General features: G+C 38.4%; 3 protein-coding genes across 3 annotated transcripts in view; 1 reads left to right on the top strand and 2 right to left on the bottom strand.

The window, feature by feature from the left end:
• Window positions 1-24718, top strand: part of wdr17 (WD repeat domain 17) — a 101267-nt gene that overhangs the window by 27167 nt on the left and 49382 nt on the right.
• On the bottom strand, window positions 7325-14188 carry LOC124395793. Its single transcript, XM_046864632.1, has 3 exons — window positions 12691-14188; window positions 10467-10556; window positions 7325-9153 (listed from the first exon to the last, which is right to left on the bottom strand). Exon 3 carries the CDS (start codon window positions 9131-9133, stop codon window positions 8156-8158), a length of 978 nt encoding a protein of 325 aa, XP_046720588.1. The 5' UTR covers window positions 9134-9153; window positions 10467-10556; window positions 12691-14188; the 3' UTR covers window positions 7325-8155.
• LOC124395783 lies at window positions 15122-21791 on the bottom strand. The gene is made up of 3 exons (XM_046864620.1): window positions 21555-21791; window positions 19050-19139; window positions 15122-17717 (listed from the first exon to the last, which is right to left on the bottom strand). Exon 3 carries the CDS (start codon window positions 17695-17697, stop codon window positions 16108-16110), a length of 1590 nt encoding a protein of 529 aa, XP_046720576.1. The 5' UTR covers window positions 17698-17717; window positions 19050-19139; window positions 21555-21791; the 3' UTR covers window positions 15122-16107.

The following is a 24718-nucleotide window of genomic DNA, read 5'->3' as shown; positions in this document are numbered from 1 at the left end:
GAGCATCTCAATCCCACCCCTCCCTCCTGAAAAAGCAGAAGCGTGTGGATGATGGTCTGTAGTGAGGACTGGTGGGAGTGGGTTGAATTGCTGGAATTAAGTGACCTGGAATGAAAACTAAACTTTAGCATGAGTTGGCGATCGTTAAAACGTGTGTTTGAACTGTTAGAGATTTATGAACCCTGAAGACGAGGCCGGTAGAAATCCAATTCCTCTAATTCTGCGTGTTGTGGTTGTTTTATACAAAGTCAGAAGCTGAGCAGAAATCTATAGGAATCCAGTGGAGGGTTTATCTGACCCTTCAAGTGATTGATGTTTATTTAGATGATACATCATGTGAGGAATGCAAGAACAGAATCCTTTGAGTCTGTGATGCACAGTTCTGCAGAGATCCAGCAATCTAGAACATCTAGCCATGGCATCAAGTCTATTTTTTAGGGTTTGCAGATGAAGGCATGTGACCATTAGTGAATACATTTAAGTGGGAATCACACGCCTCAGTCACGTCAACGTCAACGTCAAGTCATTATGAGATTGTGTACAAGACTTCTGTGACTCATTGAAAGAAAGAAAGAAAGAAAGAAAGAAAGAAAGAAAGAAAGAAAGAAAGAAAGAAAGGTGGAGAGGTCAAAATTTGTATAAAAATAATCAATTAATCAATAAAAATGTATATAAAAGTAATATAATATTAATAATGATCTTCTTCTTTCGGCTTCTCCCATTAGGGGGCGCCACAGCGGATTATCCGTCTCCATCCCCCCCTGTCCTCTACATCTGCCTCTTTCAAACCAACTACCTGCATGTCTTCCCTCACCACATCCATGAACCTCCTCCTTGGTCTTCCTCTTTCCTCCTTCCTGGTGGCTCCATCCTCAGCATTCTTCTACTGATATACCCCATGTCCCTCTTGTCCCTCTCTCATGTCCTGCTATCACTCTTCTCCACCCACTCCACCCTGCCTGCACTCTTTTCTTCACTTCTCTAAAACACTCTCCATTACTTTGCACTGTTTACCCCAGCTACCTGAACTCCTCCACCTTCTCACTGCAACCACTCCACTGCCCTCCCTCTCATTTACACACATGTACTCTGTCTTACTGCTACTGACTTTCATTCCTCTTCACCAACACTAGTTTTTCTGCATCCTGTAACGACATCATATTTCTAATTTTAGCAATATTTCTAAGGTAAAAGAAGGCGATCCTGGTAATATTATTCACATGAGCCTAAAAGGAAAGACCAGGGTCATTATTCACACCAAGGTCTTTGACTGCTGTACACACTGAAATAGAAACTCCATCCAGAGATGCTACAGAATCAGAAAGTTTTGACACTGGTCTGAGCTTTTGGACTCTTGTCACTCTAAGGTCGCACAGTGGGAACAGAACGAGGGACTTTTTCCACAACTGGTTTCTCCTGACACAAAAAGGTCTCAGACAAATCAATTATGTCACCCAGTTTCTTCTGCTTGGCACGTGTTAATACACAGGCAGGAAATACAGAAGGTTACAGAACAGTTATATCAGGAGTGTTCTCCACAGGATCCGTCACCACTTCGGGTGGGTTAGGAAAAGACCCTACTGCCTGCTATGTCATTCCCCAAGATAAACGTAACCCCATTTACAGAATGCGCTGAACGAACAGCCATGACCTGAAAAGTTCTCAGTCTCCAAGTATACGTGATGCAGGGGTACTCGGATCACAGCCCTGAATCAACACATCGCTGCCTGCATAGGAAACTTCAGAAAAGAGTAGCACACTTTCTAAAATGAGTGACTGAGCAGCACCTGTGTCTCTCAGAACAGTAATCGGATGCTTTACCCCAGGGGTCACCAACCTTTTTGAAACTGAGAGCTACTTCTTGGGTAGCGATTAATGTGAAGAGCTACCAGTTTGATACACACAGTTTTCACTTTGATCTCAAATAACAAATTTTCTCAATTTTATTATATGTTATTATTAATAATTAAGGATATTCAACTATGTGAAGACGCTGATCATGTTAATGATTTCTCATAATAATTATCAACAATGATTTAACAAAGTAGGAAACAGCTATTTTTAGAAAAGGCTACTGCGGGCTACTCATGTGGTCCTTGTGGGCGACCTGGTGCCTGCGAGCACCACGTTGGTGACCCCTGGTTTACCCCTTCGGGGTCTAGTGATACCAAACTAGAAGAAATAAATGTCTCAAACTGAGTTTTGATAGTGGGCTTGTTGTTAATGAGATTACTTAAACAGACTTTCTGAGTATTTATTTAAACCATAACTCTGTTTACATCTGGAATTAATGGCAGTTCTTGATGATCCAGGCATAAGCACAGGTGTGAATCTGGTATGATGTGTCTCCACAATGCATCCAGCTCCCTGATTTACATTCTGAGGATTAGCATGTAACTCATATGCGATGTTCTGCAGTTTTGGTAGTAATAACACTCCTTCTGCCAGATTATTATTATTTTAAGAAGTAATGCATATTTATTTCACTAAAATTAGTGGCCACCAGGGGCACTGCTGAGGTTTATGGGCCCCCTGGCTAATTTGTACTCTGGCCCCCAAGGCCCTATCGTCCAATTATCTGATCTTTGCAACATGTAAAAACAATCATTATCAATAAGGATAATAATTGTTGCGTATTTAGTTACACACAGATCTTTTCAAGTTTTCAAGTTTTACTTTCTTCTTTTTTGTTTCTCTGCATCCTTCCTGCATTTTTCCACCTATCTGATGTGTAACGAGTCAGAACTTAGGACTCAGGACTCTTAGACTCGTAGAATCTTCCTACACACCCCGTTACTGTGCCTCCTGGTGACCACTAAAATGTTAGACTTGTGTTTGGATCACTCGAGATAGATGTTAATACCAGAGCCTGTTTAACCAATCATTATATAAAGTTTAAACACTCTACTGGGCCAATCAATGATTTTTTTCTTGCATGTGGGATGAATGATGTCACTCTGAATCTACTTGAATAAATGATATAAAACACACATTACTTTCTCTGGTCTAAAGTATGATACAATGATGACCTCCTGCCAAACTAATGATTCTGGATCGGTATGTTTTGTGTCTTTAGTTTTTTCAGAAGAGTTCATTTGTGGAACTTACGATGATTAAAGGTCTTGATTCTCAGGTGAGATGGTTGGTGTGCTGGTGCAGATTGTGTGGTTTTCCTGAGATGTTGGTTGGACATTGGTGACCGAGGTTGAAGAAGAAGAAGAAGCAGGTGTGCAGGTTGAGGTTGTTTGGGTATCATGAGATGGGGGTTGGATGTTGGAGATTGAGGTTGAAGAACATGCAGATGGTGTGCAGGTCGAGGTTGTTTGGTTATAATGAGATGGTCGTTGGACACAGGGGATCCAGGTTAAAGATAAAGCATTTGGTGTGCAGCTGGAAGGTAATGGATGAGTTGAACATGGGGGTTCTGGTTTACATTCATATGTCCGGACACTCATGTGAATTGTGTGGAAAATGTTTTCTTGCTGTTTCTTGTACCGTTTTCAAAAGAAACTCCCTTAAAGTCAAACCTCTGATAGTCAGAATGAGGCACTTGCTGATGCAGTAGGTGACTTGTTTGTTAAAACTTGACAGATCGCTGTGTTCGGTCACATAAACGTTATGAAGCAACTTAAAGGAAGGAAAGGAAAGAAGGTAGAAGAAAAGATTATACTGTACAACTCTACAATAAAAATGGGCCCAAAATGAAACTTTCCTGAATTTTATTGTTAAAAAAAAAAAACATTTTATTTATAATATGAATGTGAAACAACCTCCAAAACTTTACCCTGGATTTTTTTCTTTCCGTTTTTATAGATCAGTGTTCATTAAATCTAAGTACACTTTAATGCTAAGTGTTGCACCACAGCACCCTCTAGTGGGTGAATTATTTACTGCAAAATGCACTGCAAAAAAATCATTCATTTGACATGAATTCATTATTTACGTAGAATTTTAAATGTTCTACATAAGTATTATAACATACATTAATATTAACATGATTCTTAATATGACGGTAAATATTACGGTAAATACGAGCTAGAATTTTTTCGTGAAGTATTATATATATATATATATATATATATATATATATATATATATATATATATTATTTTTGAATATTAAAGGAATATTCAGGACGCAGGTGAGGTGGTATCTCAGATCTGAAGATTGTGAATTCAAATCCCAGCCACTCCTGGGCCCCTGAGCAAGGCCCTTAACCCCATAGCTGCTCAGCTGTATGAATAAATGAAATGTAAGTCACTCATTATAAGGGCGTTTGCCAAATGTCTTAAATGTAAAATAAATTTAAATCAAAGTAAATGAACACGGGGATTGTAGAGGTTTCTGTCTCATGATGTTAATGTAAATGCCCTGCAAAATCCTATGCAGTCATTTACCTGTGAGAGAATATACCGTGCTTTATCCAAATGGTGATTTCTGACTCCAACACTGTAGCTGTTGTGTAACTCTGTTAGCTTCTCCAAGCATGGCTAGTTTTATTATACAGCTATGATACACAACCAACCAGAGTAGAGACGTTTTATAAAAAAAAAAACTCGGATTACCAAAGCCATACGCTAATATTGATGCATAGAAGTTGATTTATGCAAAAAACCCTGGGTAAAAGTATGTATGCAGCATATATGTGTGTATATGGACTACACCAATAATATATGCAGTACAGACCAAAAGTTTGGACACACCTTCTCATTCAAAGAGTTTTCTTTATTTTCATGACTATGAAAATTGTAGATTCACACTGAAGGCATCAAAACTATGAATTAACACGTGGAATTATATATGGAATTATATACATAACAAAAAAGTGTGAAACAACTGAAAAATGTCATATTCTAGGTTCTTCAAAGTAGCCACCTTTTGCTTTGATTACTGCTTTGCACACTCTTGGCATTCTCTTGAGGAGCTTCAAGAGGTAGTCACCTGAAATGGTCTTCCAACAGTCTTGAAGGAGTTCCCCGAGAGATGCTTGGCACTTGTTGGCCCTTCACTCTGCGGTCCAGCTAACCCCTAAACCATCTCGATTGAGTTCAGGTCCGGTGACTGTGGAGGCCAGGTCATCTGGTGCAGCACCCCATCACTCTCCTTCTTGGTCAAATAGCCCTTGATGCCTTCAGTGTGACTCTACAATTTTCATAGTCATGAAAATAAAGAAAACTCTTTGAATGAGAAGGTGTGTCCAAACTTTTGGTCTGTACTGTGTGTATATATATATATATATATATATATATATATATATATATATATATATATATATATACTCACTGTTGGAATTAATAGTGTAACTCTATATATATCATTTGACTCTTAAACTGTTGTTTACTGTTGGTTATTCCAATGTATGTGAACTTTTATGTAGATGCAACGTGAACTCAAACATAATAATACAATATAAATAGTACAAATAATAATAAGAATATAATATAAGTGAAATAAAACATTTGTTACTGTACTCGACTGTACTACTGATCTGACTGTACATAAAACGTTACTCTCCATCCTTCACAAATTTCTGTTCCTCTTTCATCTGCTAGGATTCAATTCAATACAATTCAGTTCAATTTGTTTTATTTGTATTGCACTTTTAATAATAGACTTTGTCTCAAAGCAGGTTTTTTGCAGAGATAAAGACATTATAAAGTTGGAAAGTGCTTGGATCCTGCAGAGAGAAAAACCCACAGTTTTGCATGTCCACAATCATTAAACAACAGAAGATGAAATGCATTTAAAAAAGAAAATTTTATTGATATCGTAAAAATAAAAAAAAAATAAAAAAAAGCACATTTGGGAATAAAACTAGTTTTGCAGCAAGTGTATGAAAGTATTCACCTTCATGATGAATGGAGGTTCACTTTAGAAAATAAAGACGACTTCATCTGCATGCTGTAGGGAAAAGGAAAGTGATCCATGATGCGGTCTGAAAGGGGGAGTTTCAGGTTACTTGGCAACATTAAATCAACCAAACACATAACAAACATTTGCAACAGGTGCAGCCACATTTACATCTGGTCTTCAATAAGTGTGTCTCATGCTAAGTGCTCAGCTGCTAGGAGACAGAAAATGTCTGGGCAAAAGTATTGGGACACCTGATTTTTTTTTTTTTCAGCCATATGAGTTTCTTCTCCAAACCTTTACCACAAAGTTGGAGGCACACAATTGTACAGGATGCTTTTGGATGTTGTTGATGTGGATGTTGTAAAGCAAACCCTATTAAGATATGCTTTATATGGGAATATTCTGGTGAAAGATCTTCTGCTATAGAGCTATAAACCCTTCGGAACGTGATCCCAGTCCTCCGCACCTCACCTCCATCAGTACCTGACTTTACTAACAACCTTACAGCTGAATAAATCTCACACACATCTAAACAAAATCTAGTGGAACATCTTCTCAGATGTTTGGAGGTTATTGTAGCAGTAAATGGAGACTAAATGTGGAATAAAGTGTTTAAAAAAAAGCACAAATCAATTGGTTAGATTTCTCCAAACTTTTGTCCATATACAGTAGTGTAGGAATATTAAATCTCAGTTTGATTAAATAACGTGATGTTATAGATTTTGTTTACTTTGGTGTAACAGTTTGTATTTGTTATTATGGTATAGCGGTAGGTTTTACACAACTTGACGAGTCATCGGCTACATATAAATACATGGGGCAGGTCAGAAAAATTTATACCGTATTTTCCGGACTATAAGCCTTTACTTTTTTCCTACGTTTTGAACCACACGTCTTAAACAATTAAGCGGCTAATTTATGGATTTTTCCTGGGTTTTTCCCGGTTTCATAAACTTCAAGCCAAAAAACTGAGCCCCATAACATTAGACCAATGAAATTTCCGAACGGGTTCAGGTGAAACAATGAAACTCTTTATATTAAATCAGATGCGCTCCCACTGAATCGGGCCGCACCACATCATAAATATGGATGAGGTTCCTCTGACGTTTGACCTGCCGCTCACTCGGACTGTCTACAGGAAATGTGAATCATTCGTCACGCTGAAAACAACCGGGAATGAAAACGCACTTCACCTGTGTTCTGAGCTGCACGGCATCGGGAGAAAAGATTCACCGATGGTGATTTTTAAATGCATGATGATGCCAAAAGAAAAACTCCCGAGAGAAATTGTTGTGAAAGGAAGGAGGAAGACGGTGAACAATGACTTTCTTGGTAGGCTACTGTTTAGATACAAGCCGTGTAACAGACACTGTCTTTCATTAAAGCCTGTGTAAAGTTCATTAGTTTCAGTGTAGACACCTGCGGCTTATAGACAGGTGCGGCTTATTTATGTTCAAAAAAACATCTTTGTAAAATTCAGTGGGTGCGGCTTATAATTGGGTGCGTTTAATACTCCGGAAATTACGGTATTCATTTTCGTACACATAGTTTCCAGCAGACTTGGAAAAAAAGGTGTGATGTAATGTTTAATTAATTTTAATTTTATTTATATAGCACTTTTAACAATGGACACTGTTGAAAATATATAGATCAAGAATATACATTTTATATACGCTGCCAAGGAATATGAATTAGTGACCTATAGTGACCTAGGAACCAGACTCCAAACACCAAATCATTATTACAGTTCCATCATTGTTTCACTGATGGACACTTGAGTGCAGAATTGTTTGGGCCAGTTGTAGTTCAAATGCATTGTGGGTAACTGTTTATATACATTGCAGTCCAAAGCCTAAATGGAACCATCCAGAGTGTTTATCCCATATCTGCTCAGTGGTACAAATGAGATAAATGTAAGACTGAATGCCATAAAGACTTGGCCTAAGGATGCAAGTGAGATTTTCCAGCTATAATGAAAGGAACAGTTTGAAACACAGCATTCAAAGTTCTCATCATTCACATATCTTCGAGATATGTGTCTGGAATAAAAACGCAGCAATGAGAAATATCTGCATCACTGTCCCCCAGAAGTAATAGAAAAAGATAAAAAGACAAAGAAAATAAAACACCCAAAAGAAAGAGTTGATTTTGAAATTGGAGAAGGGCCCGTATCAGGGTTTTTGGTTCGTTGGAGATTTGACGTTCAGGCCAAATGCGTTGGTGGTCACAGCGTGGATTTGTGTTTTGTTGCGTTTTTTCAGACGGAATGACGAAGATAGAAAAACGATAATCGTCGAAACTTTCATAACGTCCGTCTATACAAATAAAAAAACAAAAACAGAATGAGCAAACAAAACCCCCAGAAGAAATATTTCTTTTGTAAAGAAGTAGATGGCGTGAAGGTGGAGATTGTTTGGAAGTCTGAAGGAAGTTCAATTCTAGTGTGAAAGTCTCGGTTTAAAGAAGATGTATGTGCTGGAGATGTTGATGAAGCTTCATGGTGTTCTTGTGTATTATTATTTATCAAGCTTAAAGGTAATTCGGCCTCAGTGTGAAGGTCTTGGTTTGCTGGAGATGTAGATGCTGGAGTACAAAAGGAGGATGAGGATTTTGATGGAGCTTTATGGTGTCCTTGCATGTCACTCTTCATTAAGACCATAGTTGATATGCCCTCAGTGTAAATGTCTTGTACTGGAATGTTGATGGAGGTTATTAGTGGAGCGAAGACTGAAGGTAGTTGGTTCCTCAGTTCTGTAGGACCATGTGTGTTTATGTGCTCTTTCAAATAACCAGTTTTTAGAAGAAACTCTTCTAAGGTCAGATCCCTGATCATCCGAATGAGGTGCTTGCTGATGCAGTAGGTGGCTTGTTTGTTAAAACTTGACCAATCACTGTGCTCAGTCACATAAATGCTATGAAGCCACTTGTTGTTGAGGCTGACTATGATGCGGTCCTTGTTGCTGCTGTCTCGGAGCCCGGTGTAATCCTCTCGGACATAAGACGGAAGATGTTGAGCAGTTGGTTTGCTCAGATTGCCAACTTCGTAGTAGGGAAGCGCCACATCAGGCAAAAGTTTATAACCGTTTCTTTCATATTTGTTTTCAAATGTGTGAAACCCAAAATGTCCTTTACTTGGATAACAGTGTGACAGCATGACATTGTTTTGCTTGAAAGAGAGACAGTTCTTAGCAAACCAATACAGCAACTTGAGACCATGCCTTGGTGAGGGCCGTCCGTATCGAGACTGCTCCAACTGTTCGATTTCTTCTAGTGTCCTCATGTTGACTTCTTAATGAAGATCTAAAACAAAACATATACTGGATATACAGTGGTGCAGGGAAATGGACATTTTTGGAACTAGGAGTTGGCGATTTTGGGGCATCTGTGATCGTTTGGAACCGCTGCAAACTCGTTTAAACCCCTTGCCATTAGCTACAATGGAGCAGTGGATCGGTGCACAGTGAGCGTTCGCGTTAAAGATTTTAAAAGGATGGTAATATTGTGAGTGCTAAAAGGGAAATCCGGGATTATTACCATTCAGGACGTCATGATCGTGTCTCGTCGAGTCACGTGATAACAACTAGAGGTGTGCGAATCTGTATTTATCCAGGTTAAAACCCCTCGATATGACTCAGGATAAATTAATCATTCTCTTTTTTTACTTGGATCACTAGAGTCCTTGATTATCTTGCTACTGTACTAAGTATAACTATAAATACATAAACTGTATATTACATGCCTTAGTTGTTATAAGTTTTTGTTAGCAAGTAACTGTAGCAACAAGTAGCTGAGTGAGTTGTTCGGAAACTTCCTGTATGGTCAGACTCAAAATCGCGGCTTCTATGCGAGTCCTCACTGATCCATACAGTATTAACTGTGGAATTCAGCGGATCCATCAGACTCGTAGAGCGGAGCGAATCAGCTGGATCGGAGGTACTTGTGAGTCCAATTATTTGGTGAATGCCCTCTAGTGGAATTCTATGGCAAAAGCAGGCAGACTCAAGTGACTTGTGAGACTCCGATCCGTTCACTGAGCGATTCAGAAGGATTTAAATCTGTTCACATATTTGGATTTCTCATCTCTACATGTGTCATTTTAAAGAAACAGCTCGACACATCGATGATGCGTGTTGTGGAAAGGAACAGTGATAGGCCCTCATGATTGCAGCTCAAACAGTCTCAATATTTTCTGGGGACTTGTGTTTTTAAGGCTGAAACCGTTTTTTCAAAATGACCAGACAGGACATGATCATAACATCCTAACTAGCAATGATGGTGAAATACCCTTTGTGCAGTACTCACACTATCACCATTCTTATAAAAGTGTTTACAGCGAACGCCCGTTGTGGAAAATTCCACTGCTCCATTAACTAAAGGCAAGGGGTTCGAAATTGCACTGGTTAAAAAAATTGGCAATGTCCTCATGGTCACCAACTCCTAGTTCCAAAATTTTCAGTTTCCCTGCACCACCCTGTATATGTTAGATTTTTACACGAAGGGTCATATTCAGGGGTAAATTATGCCCAGTGAAGATTTAAGAAAATACTGTACTGTCTGGAAATTTACTGTAACTACATTGTGATATCATGAATTAAATTATGAACTTCACTCACAGTGATGTATAAGTGTAACAGATCAATCAGTGCTTCGGTCAGTTTCAACCAGATTGGCCCATCGTTACATCTTCTTCACAGAAGAGCAAACTGAAAAAAGGCATTACATTTTAAATTCAACAAATCGAAAAATTTTATTCAAACCTGTATTAGAAAAGAAGCACCAAAATCCGCAATGATGCACAGATCCGGCAATTAAAACCGTCCGTGTGGAAACATAGTAAAAGTTTTGTTTGGTGTCCCGATGATTGAGGTAATTTAAAACACCATAAATCCTTTAAAATATTTACAAGAATATTTTCTCTTCATGCTCTAAGTTGAGTTTGGTTTCACCAATAATAAACATACATTTGCATAAAGCATCAACAATTGTTAATGCCCTTGATGATCAGAGTAAAAACTTAATAAGTATTAATTTAAGGTACATTTAGAACAGACAAAAATGTGCAATTAATTTGTGATTAATCCAGATTAAATATTAATCGATTGACAGCCCTAATATATCAAATGCACAGTCTGATACGTTCCTTGGTTTTTAAATCAAGGTTCGGTTAAATTTCGGCACGGTTGTGGGGAAAAGAAATGCAAAACGTAATTGCTTGTCATTTTTTATTGATGCAGTTTATTATTATTTACATTTGGGATCATCAACATTTGAACAATTTACATATTTAAAACAATTTTTTTTTTTATTTAATAGCATAATATTTGATTATATATTTATTGCATCGAGTAATCAAATAAATTGGCAGAAATTAAATGTATTACATAAAATAAAAACAAAATTTAAATTATATAAATAGTTTACATTTGTTAGACCTCATTTGGGTATTACAGATGTGTGTGTAAGCATGTGTGTAAGTTTGTGTGTGTTTATTATTACATTTTCTGAAGATATGATCTAGTTAACTATTCTATGTATTTCAGCAGAGTGAGAGAAGAGGTGACAATCTGTGAGCAAGTGTGGTTTCATGCTGAGGAAGATCACCACAGACGCCTAATTTGCTTTGAGAATGTTGATGAAAAAGGTCAGAAGGAGTTGCATTGTGTGTTTGTGGATTTAGAGAAAGCGTACGACAGGGTGGAGAGAGGAGTTGTGGTATTGTATGAGGAAGTCTGTTGTGTCAGAGAAGAATGTAAGGGTGAAGTGAAGTGTGCAGTAGGAATGACAGATTGGATCAAGTTGGAGGTTGGACTGCATCAAGGATCGGCTCTGAGCCCTTTCCTGTTTGCAGTGGTGATGGACACGTTGAAGGACGAGGTCAGACAGAAGACTATGATGTTTGCGGATGATATTGTGATTAGTGGTGAGAGTAGGGAGCAGGTTGAGAAGAGCCTGGAGAGGTGGAGGTACATGCTGGAGAGAAGGGGAATGAAAGTCAGTAGGAGTAAGACAAAGTACATGTGTGTAAATGAAAGGGAGGGCAGTGGAGGGGTGCGGTTGCAGGCAGAAGAGGTGGAGAAGGTACATTTTCTTCCCCAGTTGTCCATCTAGTGCCTCAACCTGTTTGTCAAAATCACTGCATTCACCATGTATGTTCTAACTGAACACAAACTCATATTTTCCCTATTCTTTCTTCCTTAATCTTCCTACGCTTCTGCCGAAACCACTTGCTAGAATGTGCTGAAAACAAAAAGCTGATGTATTCATATTACACAATGGTTTGGTGATTACGTAAAAAAAAATAAATAAATAAAAAAATAATAATAATAATAATAATAATAATACACCCCATTCCACATTACAAATCTGTTTTCTCAGCTATGTACTTTTTTATTTTTTACCTGAATTTTACCCTTATTTATGACTAATGAGGTTTGCTGGCCTTTGGTGAGCTAAATAAATATACTTCCTCATTCTGAATGTGCTCATTTGTGCGGAAAGGGAAACTGAAAGTGTAGGAGTGTCTAGGGTGCGGTTGCCACGCGACACAGAATCATGATTAAACAATGTTCTGAACAATAGTGTACAGGTGAAAATCTGTTCCCTTTCAGGAACTCGAGCTGCGTCGGAACTCGTAGTAAGCTGAAGCTGGTTCCCAAAGCGTCTCATTCCTTCAGGGAACTAGGATTAAATCCGTAACCTAGAGACGTTCTTTTATAGCTTTATGCTGTCAATTGAATTTCTTTTAGTGAACCTAAAACACCTTTAATTCACCTTTTCAAACATGATTTTATGTATTAACAATAAGCATTGTAACAGAAAATACAACTTTGCACTTACTTTTTTTTGCTTGAGAGTTGTAGATTCTTTTGTAGACTCTCTCGGAACAATAGCAACTATTTAAATCTAAAATCAGATGAAAATCAGCTGGCATTTCATTAATACACCTGTAATAAATACAAAAGCATTTTCTCTGCAAACGAGATGATCAAACGCCTGCTCTGTGATGTTAGAGTCAATAAGCAGACGATATTTGCATGTTTCTAAAAACGTCTCTCTCACACATACACACACACACACACACACACACACACACACACACACACACACACAAAGTCGCACCCACAAAGATATTGTATCTATCCTCCCCATACACACTGCGTGGTTTCAAACTGACACACACACACACACACACACACACACACACACACACACACACACACACACACAGAAACTATATGTATAAAAACACCAGTCCTACTACTCCATAGCAAAAACGACTGCCGTAAACAAATCAACATACATATATAAAGAATACACTAGCTTTTATTTTACACTATATATATATATATATATGTGTGTGTACTATATACATATAATTTATTATTTTACACTATTTACATATAAATTATTTTACACTGTATATGTAAATAAAGACGACTTCATCTGCATGCTGTAGGGAAAAGGAAAGTGATCCATCATAAGGTTTGAAAGGGGGAGTTTCAGGTTACTTGGCAACATTAAATCAACCAAACACATAACAAAATTTTGCAACAGGTGCAGCCACATTTACATCTGGTCTTCAATAAGTCTGCCTCATGCTAAGTGCTCAGCTGCTATGAGACAGAAAATGTCTGGGCAAAAGTATTGGGACACCTGATTGTTTTTCCAGCCATATGAGATTCTTCTCCAAACTTTTACCACAAAGTTGGAGGCACACAATTGTACAGGATGCTTTTGGATGTTGTTGATGTGGATGTTGTAAAGCAAACCCTATTAAGATATGCTTTATATGGGAATATTCTTGTGGAAGATCTTCTGCTATAGAGCTATAAACCCTTCGGAACGTGATCCCAGTCCTCCGCACCTCACCTCCATCAGTACCTGACTTTACTAACAACCTTACAGCTGAATAAATCTCACACACATCTAAACAAAATCTAGTGGAACATCTTCTCAGATGTTTGGAGGTTATTGTAGCAGTAAATGGAGACTAAATGTGGAATGGAATGTTTAAAAAAAAGCACAAATTATTTGGTTAGATTTCTCCAAACTTTTGTCCATATACAGTAGTGTAGGAATATTAAATCTCAGTTTGATTAAATAACGTGATGTTATAGATTTTGTTTACTTTGGTGTAACAGTTTGTATTTGTTATTATGGTATAGCGGTATTTTTTACAAAATTTGACGAGTCATCGGCTACATATAAATACATGGGGCAGGTCAGAAAAATGTATACCGTATTTTTGACCTGCCGCTCACTCGGACTGTCTACAGGAAATGTGAATCATTCGTCACGCTGAAAACAACCGGGCATGAAAAAACACTTCACCTGTGTTCTGAGCTGCACGGCATCGGGAGAAAAGATTCACCGATGGTGATTTTTAAACGCACGACGATGCCGAAAGAAAAACTCTCGAGAGAAATAGTTGTGAAAGGAAGGAGGAAGACAGTGAACAATGACTTTCTTGGTAGCTACTCTTTAGATACAAGCCATGTAACAGACACTGTCTTTCGTTAAAGCCTGTGTAAAGTTCATTAGTTTTAATGTAGACACCTGCAGCTTATAGACAGGTGCGGCGTATTTATGTTCAAAATAAAAATCTTTGTCAAATTCAGTGGGTGCGACTTATATTTGGGTGCGTTTAATAGTCCGGAAATTACGGTATTCATTTTCGTACACACACATTTATGCAATTTTTATATATATATATATACACCAGACTTGGAAAAAAAGGTGTGATGTAATGTTTAATTAATTGTAATTTTATTTATATAGCACTTTTAACAATGGACACTGTTGAAAATATATTGATTAAGAATATACTTTTTATATAAGCTGGCAAAGAATATAAATTAGTGACCTATAGTGACCTAGACTCTAAACACCAAATATTTATTAGGGCCCGAGCACCGAGGAGCAGGCCACACTGGCCTGCACTGAAAGGTGCGAAGCCCTATTGTTTTTGCTCGGATTTATTATTTGTTCCTTTTTTTTTTTTTTTTTTTTCTTTTCAACACATTGGCCAATTGGGGTCCCTTAGCATGCTCGAAAACTCTTGAAATTTGAGAGTCGTGCTCCTCTAGGCTCGGGCAAAGGCTGGAATACGGGCGTGGCAGGGGGGCTCTGTAGCGCCCCCTGTAATGCAAAAACAAATATTGGTGTACAGATCGGGCAAACATGTATGCACATGTACGAGAGTTGGTAGGCATATAGATCTCATCGACCCGAACAACTTTTACAATCAAACCTATTAGCTCTGCCTAACAGGAAGTCGGCCATTTTGGATGGTTTTAGAAGTGCATGTGGTGAACTTTTAAATACTCCTCCTAGTGGATTCATGCGATTGACACCAAACATGGTAAACATAATGCCAAGACATTGGAGTTGCTAAATTGTGAATGGATTTTTTGATATCTCGAACGGTGCTGCCATGGCGAGGCGACAAATTTATGGCGAAATCAGAGAAACAGGAAGTGTCTAATATCTAAGGCAAAAAATGTCTTATTGTGATGACACGTGGGGTGCATGTTTGGCCAAAGATTCTGATCGCATCGATTTGCCTATTGTGAGTCCCAGGTATAGTGCCACCAACAGGCCCCAGGAAGTGTGTCAGTCACAAAGGTGGATTTTTTGACAGCTGCATGTGGTAAACTTTTACATACTCCTCCCATTTTTAATATCTCAAACACTGTTGCCATGGCATTGTGTCAAAGTTTACTTTTATTTCAGGCATATTTAAGGCTTTTGGCATGCTTAGATTACCTTGAAATTTGACACATACATCACATTTGTCGGCTGTTAAGTGTGGACAAAAAGGTCAGCCAAAGGTGTGTCTCTTAAGTGTTTTACTAGCGCCCCGTTTGACTAAAATGTGGGGTTTCTTTTACCTACAGTCCCCAAATGGGTCAGTAATGACATAAAATAGTCCACTGATATTTACCCACTTGATGCACTTGCCAACCATGCATTGTTTTCCGTGAGGCACCGTATAGCGATAAAAAAATGTGCGAGGGCCCGCCATCGCTGCTTGCAGCTATATTTACAGTTGTATCATAGTTTCACTGATGGACACGAGTGCAGAACTGTTTGAGCCAATTGTAGTTTAAATGCATTGTGGGCAACTGTTTTATACATTGCAGTCCAAAGCCTAAATGGAACCATCTAGAGTGTTATGTATTATGCACTAATCTAATGTGGGAGGTTGTAGTTTAGTGGTTAAGGCATTAGATTTTGGATCCAAAGGTCATGAGTTCAAATCCCAGGCACACTATGCTGCCATTCCTGGGCCCCTGAGTAGGGCCCTTTTGTCCCATATCTGCCCAGTGGTACAAAAGAGATAAATGTAAGACTGAATGCCATAAAGACTTGGCCTAAGGATGCAAGTGAGATTTTCCAGCTATAATGAAAGGAACAGTTTGAAGCACAGCATTCAAAGTTCTCATCATTCACAGCATTTCTTCTTGAGATATGTGTCTGGAATAAAAACGCAGCAATGAGAAATATCTGCATCACTGTCCCCCAGAAGTAATAGAAAAAGATAAAAAGACAAAGGAAATAAAACACCCAAAAGTAAGAGTTGATTTGTGAAATTGGAGAAGGGTCCGTATTAGGGCTTTGGTTCCTTGGAGATTTGACGTTCAGGCCAAATGCGTTGGTGGTCACAGCGTGGATTTGTGTTTTGTTGCGTTTTTTCCAACGAAATGACGAAGATAGAAAAACGATAATCGTTGACACTTTCATAGCGTCCGTCCATAAAAAGAAAAAAAACAAAAACAGAAAAACAAAACAAAACCCCCAGAAGAAAGAGTTCATTTGTAAAAAAGGAGATGGCGTGAGTGTGAAGATTGTTTGGATGTCTGTAGGAAGTTCAATTTTAGTGTGAAAGTCTTGGTTTGGAGAAGATGTATGTGCTGGAGATGTTGATAGAGCTTCATGGTGTCCTTGTGTATTATTATTTATCAAGCTAAAAGGTGATTCGGCCTCAGTGTTAAGGTCTTGGGTTGTTAAAGATGTAGGTGCTGGAGTACAAATGGAGGATGAGGATTTTGATGGAGCTTCATGGTGTCCTTGTGTATTATTCCTTATCAAGCTTAAAGGTAATTCGGCCTCAGTGTGAAGGTCTTGGTTTTTTGAAGATGAAGATGCTGGAGTACAAATGGAGGATGAGGATTTTGATGGAGCTTCATGGTGTCCTTGTGTATTATTCTTTACCAAGCTTAAAGGTAATTCGGCCTCAGTGTGAAGGTCTTGTACTTGTATGTTGATGGAGGTTATTAGTGGAGCGAAGACTGAAGGTAGTTGGTTCCTCAGTTCTGTAGGACCATGTGTGTTTATGTGCTCTTTCGAATAACCAGTTTTTAGAAGAAACTCTTCTAAGGTCAGATCCCTGATCATCCGAATGAGGTGCTTGCTGATGCAGTAGGTGGCTTGTTTGTTAAAACTTGACCAATCACTGTGCTCAGTCACATAAATGCTATGAAGCCACTTGTTGTTGAGGCTGACTATGATGCGGTCCTTGTTGCTTCTGTCTCGGAGCCCGGTGTAATCCTCTCGGACATAAGACGGAAGATGTTCAGCAGCCGGTTTGCTCAGATTGCCAACTTCGTAGTAGGGAAGCGCCACATCAGGCAAAAGTTTATAACCGTTTCTTTCATATTTGTTTTCAAATGTGTGAAACCCAAAATGTCCTTTACTTGGATAACAGTGTGACAGCATGACATTGTTTTGCTTGAAAGAGAGACAGTTCTTAGCAAACCAATACAGCAACTTGAGACCATGCCTTGGTGAGGGCCGTCCGTATCGAGACTGCTCCAACTGCTCGATTTCTTCTAGTGTCCTCATGTTGACTTCTTAATGAAGATCTAAAACAAAACATATACTGGATATACAGTGGTGTAGGGAAATGGACATTTTTGGAACTTGGAGTTGGCGATTTTGGGGCATCTGTGATCGTTTGGAACCACTGCAAACTCATTTAAACCCCTTGCCATTAGCTACAATGGAGCAGTGGATCGTTGCACAGTGAGCGTTCGCTCTAAAGATTTTAAAAGGATGGTGATATTGTGAGTGCTAAAAGGGAAATCCGGGATTATTACCATTCAGGACGTCATGATCGTGTCTCGTCGAGTCACGTGATAACAACTAGAGGTGAGTAAATCCAGATTTATCCAGGTTAAATCCCTAGATATGACTCGGGATTAATGAATCATTCTCTTTATTTACTCGGATCACTTGAGTCCTTGATTATCTTGCTACTGAACTATGTGTAACTATAAATACATAAACTATAACTATATATTACACGCCTTAGTTGTTTTAAGTTTTTGTTAGCAAGTAACTGTAGCAACAAGTAGCTGAGTGAGTTGTTCGGAAACTTCCTGTATGGTCAGACTCAAAATCGCAGCTCCTATGCGAGTCCTCACTGATCCATACAGTATTAATTGTGGAATTCAGGGGATCCATCAGACTCGTAGAGCGGAGCGAATCAGCTGGATCCGAGGGACTTGAGTCCAATTATTTGGTGAGTGCCCTCTAGTGGAATTCCATGGCAAAAGAAGGTAGAACCCTTACTGACTCAAGTGACCTGTGAGACTCCAATCTGTTCACTGAGTGATTCTGAAGTATTTAAATCTGTACACATATTTGGATTTCTCATCTCTACAAAATGGGTGTCATTTCGAAGAAACAGCTCGACACATCGATGATGCACGTTGTGGAAAGGAACAGTGATGGGCCCTCATGATTGCAGCTCAAACAGTCTCAATATTTTCTGGGGACTTGTGTTTTTAAGGCTGAACCCGTTTCTTCAAAATTACCAGACAGGACATGATCATAACATCCTAACTAGCAATGATGGTGAAATACCCTTTGTGCAGTACTCAAACTATCACCATTCTTCTAAAAGAGTTTACAGCGAACGCTTTTTGTGGAAAATTCCACTGCTCCATTAACTAAAGGCAAGGGGTTTGAAATTGCACTGGTTGAAAAAATTGCCAATGTCCTCATGGTCACCAACTCCTAGTTCCAAAATTTCCTGTTTCCCTGCACCACCCTGTATATGTTAGATTTTTACACTAAGGGTCATATTCAGGGGTAAATTATGCCCAGTGAAGATTTAAGAAAATACTGTACTGTCTGGAAATTTACTGTAACTACATTGTGATATCATGAATTAAATTATGAACTTCACTCACAGTGATGTATAAGTGTAACAGATCAATCAGTGCTTCGGTCAGTTTCAACCAGATTGGCCCATCGTTACATCTTCTTCACAGGAGAGCAAACTGAAAAAAGGCATTACATTTTAAATTCAACAAATCGAAAAAGTTTATTCAAACCTGTATTAGAAAAGAAGCACCAAAAGCACCAAATTTCACCATGATGCACAGATCCGCCCATTAAAACCGTCCGTGTGGAAACATAGCAAAAGTTTTGTTTGGTGTCCTGAAAATTGAGGTAATTTAAAACACCATAAATCCTTTAAAATATTTACAAGAATATTTTCTCTTCATGCTCTAAGTTGAGTTTGGTTTCACCAATAATAAACATACATTTGCATAAAGCATCAACAATTGTTAATGCCCATGATGATCAGAGTAAAAACTTAATAAGTATTAATTTGATTTAGAACAGATACAAATGTGCGATTAATTTGTGATTAATCCGGATTTGATTTTAATCGATTGACAGCCCTAATAAATCAAATGCACAGTCTAATACGTTCTTTGGTTTTTAAGTCAAGGTTCGGTTAAATTTCGGCATGGTTGGGGAGAAGAAATGCGAAACATAACTGCTTGTTATTTTTTTTTAACACAGTTTATTATTATTAACATTTGGGATCATCAACATTTGAACAGTTTACATTTTTGAAACAATTTTAAATAAAAATTTATTGGCATAATATTTGTATTATATATTTATTACATCAAATAATAAATTAAATTGGCACAAATTAAATTGATTAAATGAAATAGAAAAATAATAATTAAATTATATAAATAGTTTACATTTTTTAGACCTCATTTGGGTATTACAGATGTGTATGTAAGCGTGTGTAAGTTTGTGTGTTTAATATTTCATTTTCTATCCCTGGTGGTCTTGTGGTTAGAATGCGGCGCTCTCACCGCTGCGGCCCGGGTTCGATCCCCAGTCAGGGAACCAACCCCAGCCATTAGGGTTGCACAAGCCTTAGTGCCAGTCCCAAGCCCGGATAAATGGGGAGGGTTGCATTAGGAAGGGCATCCAGCATAAAAACATGTGCCAAATCAAACATGCGGATGGTCCGCTGTGGCGACCCTAATGGGAGAAGCACGAAAGAAAGTTTAATATTACATTTTCTAAAGATATGATCTAGTTAACTGTTCTATGTATTTCAGCAGAGTGAGAGAAGAGGTGACAATCTGTGAGCAAGTGTGGTTTCATGCTGAGGAAGATCACCACAGACGCCTAATTTGCTTTGAGAATGTTGATGAAAAAGGTCAGAAGGAGTTGCATTGTGTGTTTGTGGATTTAGAGAAAGCGTACGACAGGGTGGAGAGAGGAATTGTGGTATTGTATGAGGAAGCCTGTTGTGTCAGAGAAGAATGTAAGGGTGAAGTGAAGTGTGCAGTAGGAATGACAGATTGGATCAAGTTGGAGGTTGGACTGCATCAAGGATCGGCTCTGAGCCCTTTCCTGTTTGCAGTGGTGATGGACATGTTGAAGGACGAGGTCAGACAGAAGACTATGATGTTTGCAGATGATATTGTGATTTGTGGTGAGAGTAGGGAGCAGGTGGAGAAGAGCCTGGAGAGGTGGAGGTACACGCTGGAGAGAAGGGGAATGAAAGTCAGTAGGAGTAAGACAGAGTACATGTGTGTAAATGAAAGGGAGGGCAGTGGAGGGGTGCGGTTGCAGGGAGAAGAGGTGGAGAAGGTACATTTTCTTCCCCAGTTGTCCATCTAGTGCCTCAACCTGTTTGTCAAAATCACTGTATTCACCATGTATGTTCTAACTGAACACAAAGTCATATTTCCCCTATTCTTTCTTCCTTATTCTTCCTACGCTTCTGCCAAAGCCACTTGCTAGAATGTGCTGAAAACTAAAAGCTGATGTATTCATATTACACAATAGCTTGGTGATTACGTTAAAAATAAATAAATAATAATAATAATAATTATTATAATAATAGTAATAATAATAAGAATAATAAGAATAATAATAATACACCCCATTCCACATTACAAATCTGTTTTCTCAGCTACGTACTTTTTTATTTTTATTGAATTTTACCCTTAGTTATGACTAATGAGGTTTGCTGGCCTTTGGTGAGATAAATAAATATACTTCCTCATTCTGAATGTGCTCATTTGTGTGGAAAGGGAAACTGAAAGTGTAGGAGTGTCTAGGGCGCGGTTGCTACGCGACACAGAATCATGATTAAACAATGTTCACCTGAACAATAGTGCACAGGTGGAAATCTGTTCCCTTTCAGGAACTCGAGCTCGAAACTCTTAGGGAAACGGAAGCTGGTTCCCAAAGCGTCTCATTCCTTCAGGGAACTAGGATTAAATCCGTAACCTAGAGACGTTCTTTTATAGCTTTATGCTGTCGATTGAATTTCTTTAAGTGAATCTAAAACACCTTTAATTCACCTTTTCAAACATGATTTTATGTATTAACAATAAGCATTGTAACAGAAAATACAACTTTGCACTTACTTTTTTGTTTGAGAGTTGAAGATCCTTTTGTAGACTCTCTCGGAACAATAACATCCATGTTGTTAGAGATTAAAGGCGCAGCACTTTTCACAGTAAATGCACAACATTTGAATATAAAATCAGATGAAAATCTGCTGGCACGTTATACAAAAGCATTTTCTTTGCAAACGAGATGATCGACGCCTGCTCTGTGAGTCAATAAGCAGACGATACTCATATGTCTCTAAAAACATCTACCTCACACACACACACACACACACACACACACACACACACACACACACACACACACACACACACACACACACACACAGACACACCCACAAAGATATTATATCTATCCTCCCCATACACACACACACACACACACACACACACACACACACACACACACACACACACACACACACACACACAGAAACTATATGTATAAAAACACCAGTTCTACTACTTCATAGCAAAAACGACTACTGTGAAAAAGTGCTGTTACACCATGCAGAAGCGTCAGATACACGTGTGTGAGTTGAATTTATTAGTCGCTTGCTAAGAAAAACAGCTTTTAATCACATTCTTACATTCACCTCAACATATATAAGGAATATTTTACCAACAAAAAATCAACATAGACATATATAAAGAATACACAAGCTTTTATTTTACATATATTATATATATATATATATATATATACACACTGTCGATCAAAATTAAAGAACAATTTATAAACAATTGAACATTTTTGAAATAATGTCATCTTCACTGCTCAACAGTTGAAGGAGTTTTTGTCCTGTCTATACCATGCTACCAGAACACCTTTTCCACAAAATAATTAAGGCATTTAAAAAAAAAACCTTATTTTGCAGAAAACACATCGATCATTATTAGAGAACACTTTCAGATTCCTACCAGTTATTGGTTTTAATCTGGTACCTGGTGCTAATTTCCTTGATTATCTGTCAACCCCTATTTAACTGGCAGCCTAACTTCCAGTTTCACTGACTCTGCAAGATGGTGGGCCGTTCTTATGTGACTGAAAGCCTCCGGCAGCAGGTTGTCCAGATGAAGGCCAAAGGGATGACCCTATCAGCCATAGCAAGACAAGTTGGTCGTTTCAAATCTGTGATTTCAAGAATATTAAATCTTTACAACATCAAAAACTCATTCAAGTCCGCCAAGAAGGCTGGTCCTCCACGGAAGACAAATACAAGAGAGGACAGGATACTGCGGAGGATCTCAATGGGCAATAGTTTCCACACTGCAGCTGGAATTGCTCACCAGTTCAGCGCTGAACAGGGTAAGGATCTGTCTCGTCATACAGTGTCTCGACGTTTAAGAGCATTTGGACTGAAAGCCCACTCTGCAGTGACCAAACCTTTAGCAGAAAGAATCAAAAGGCTAGACTAAGCATGTTGTGTGGACAGAGGAGAACTGGTCCAAAGTTCACTTCAGTGACGAAAGCAAGTTTAATTTATTTGGGTCCGATGGGAAACATTATGTTCAGCGACAAACTGGAGAAAGACTGAACCCAAAGTGTGTAAAGAAGTCAGTGAAAAGTGGAGGAGGAAGTATCATGGTTTGGGGAATGTTTTTGCAGCAGGAGTTCATCACCCAATCAGCCCGCAGTGTTCATGCAGGACAACGCTCCATGTCACACAGCAAAATGGGTAAAGCAGTTCCTTGAAACTGAAAACATTGAAATAATGACATGGCCTGCCCAGAGTCCTGATCTCAACCCAGTAGAGAACCTCTGGAAAATCCTTGATGACAAAGTTATGGCCAAGAAACCCACTACAGTCACCGAACTGTGGAGGAGACTGGAAGAAGATTGGACCAAAATCACACCAGAGCAGTGTGAGAGACTCGTGCTGTCCTGTGGCCGCAGATGTGCTGAAATCATTCAGAGCAGAGGCCTGTACACTTCCTACTAATTGCTGACTGTTGTAACCTTCATAACATTTTGTTGGAATCTTTTTCTATGCTACAGTCATTGTTGTTCTCTAATTTTGATCAGTGTGTTTTCTGCAAAATAATGTTTTTTTTCTAATGCCTTAGTTATTTTGTGGAAAAGGTGTTCTGGTAGCATGATATAGACAGGACAAAAACTCCTTCAACTGTTGAGCAGTGAAGATGACATTATTTCAGAATTGTTCAATTGTTTATATATAATTATAATTTATATATAATATAATTTTTTATCTAGAGTCACAAGATGTTGCTAATTTGGGCTGTAAGTTGTCAATCAGGACTGACTGGATGTTACAAATACGTCATCTGTTTGAGGAAACATTTCTTTTTTTTCTTGTTCTGTGGTATTCATTTACATTTATCTAGTTTATACAGTAAAGGAGGGTTAAGTGCTCTTTGCTTGAGGGCACAGGAGTGCCAGCTTGGTCCTGGAGGTGGTGCCGCGATTTGAACAATCTTCTGATCTGAAACTCAACGTCACCACTTTTCAGATGAAGTGAAACAATTTCAGACAGGTTAAATCAGAAATAATGGAATGAGTAAATATTATGCCCTCAATGCCTTTAGCTTTTCAACCCACTCAAACCCATTTGGGATGAACTGGAACTGGAGCCTCCTCTCCTCCTCAAACATTAAATCCTGATCTTACTAATGCTCTTTTAGCAGGCTGTACACAAATCCCTATAACTACACCACAAAATCTATTACATATAATAGAAAAAATATGGAATGGGATGTTTAGTGTGTGTGTGTGTGTGTGTGTGTGTGTGTGTGTGTGTGTGTCACAGCTTTATTTCAAAATTGATTTAATTCATTATTTTCCTCAAAATTCTACAAACAAAATCCCATAATAAGAATGTGAAAGAAGTTTGTGTGAAATCTCTACAAATTAATAAAAAATAATATTTCATCATTAATTAATTAAAAATAAATATTCACAGCCTTTGCCATGACACTCAAAATTAAGCTCAGGTGTATCCTGTTTCCACTGATCATCCTTGAGATGTTTCTACAACTTGATTGGAGTCCATCTGTGGTAGATTCAGTTGATTGGAGATGATTTGGAAAGACACACACCTGATCTATATGAGGTCCCACAGTTAACAGTGCATGTCAGAGCACAAACCAAGAAAGTGAAGTCCAATGAATTGTCTGTAGACCTCAGAGACAGGATTGTACCGAGGCACAGATCTGGGGAA

This window comes from Silurus meridionalis, chromosome 2, assembly GCF_014805685.1.
Source record: "Silurus meridionalis isolate SWU-2019-XX chromosome 2, ASM1480568v1, whole genome shotgun sequence".
Classification (NCBI taxonomy): Eukaryota; Metazoa; Chordata; class Actinopteri; order Siluriformes; family Siluridae; genus Silurus; species Silurus meridionalis.
Note: the sequence above shows the minus strand (reverse complement) of the source record. Positions and strands in the feature narration are given on the sequence as shown.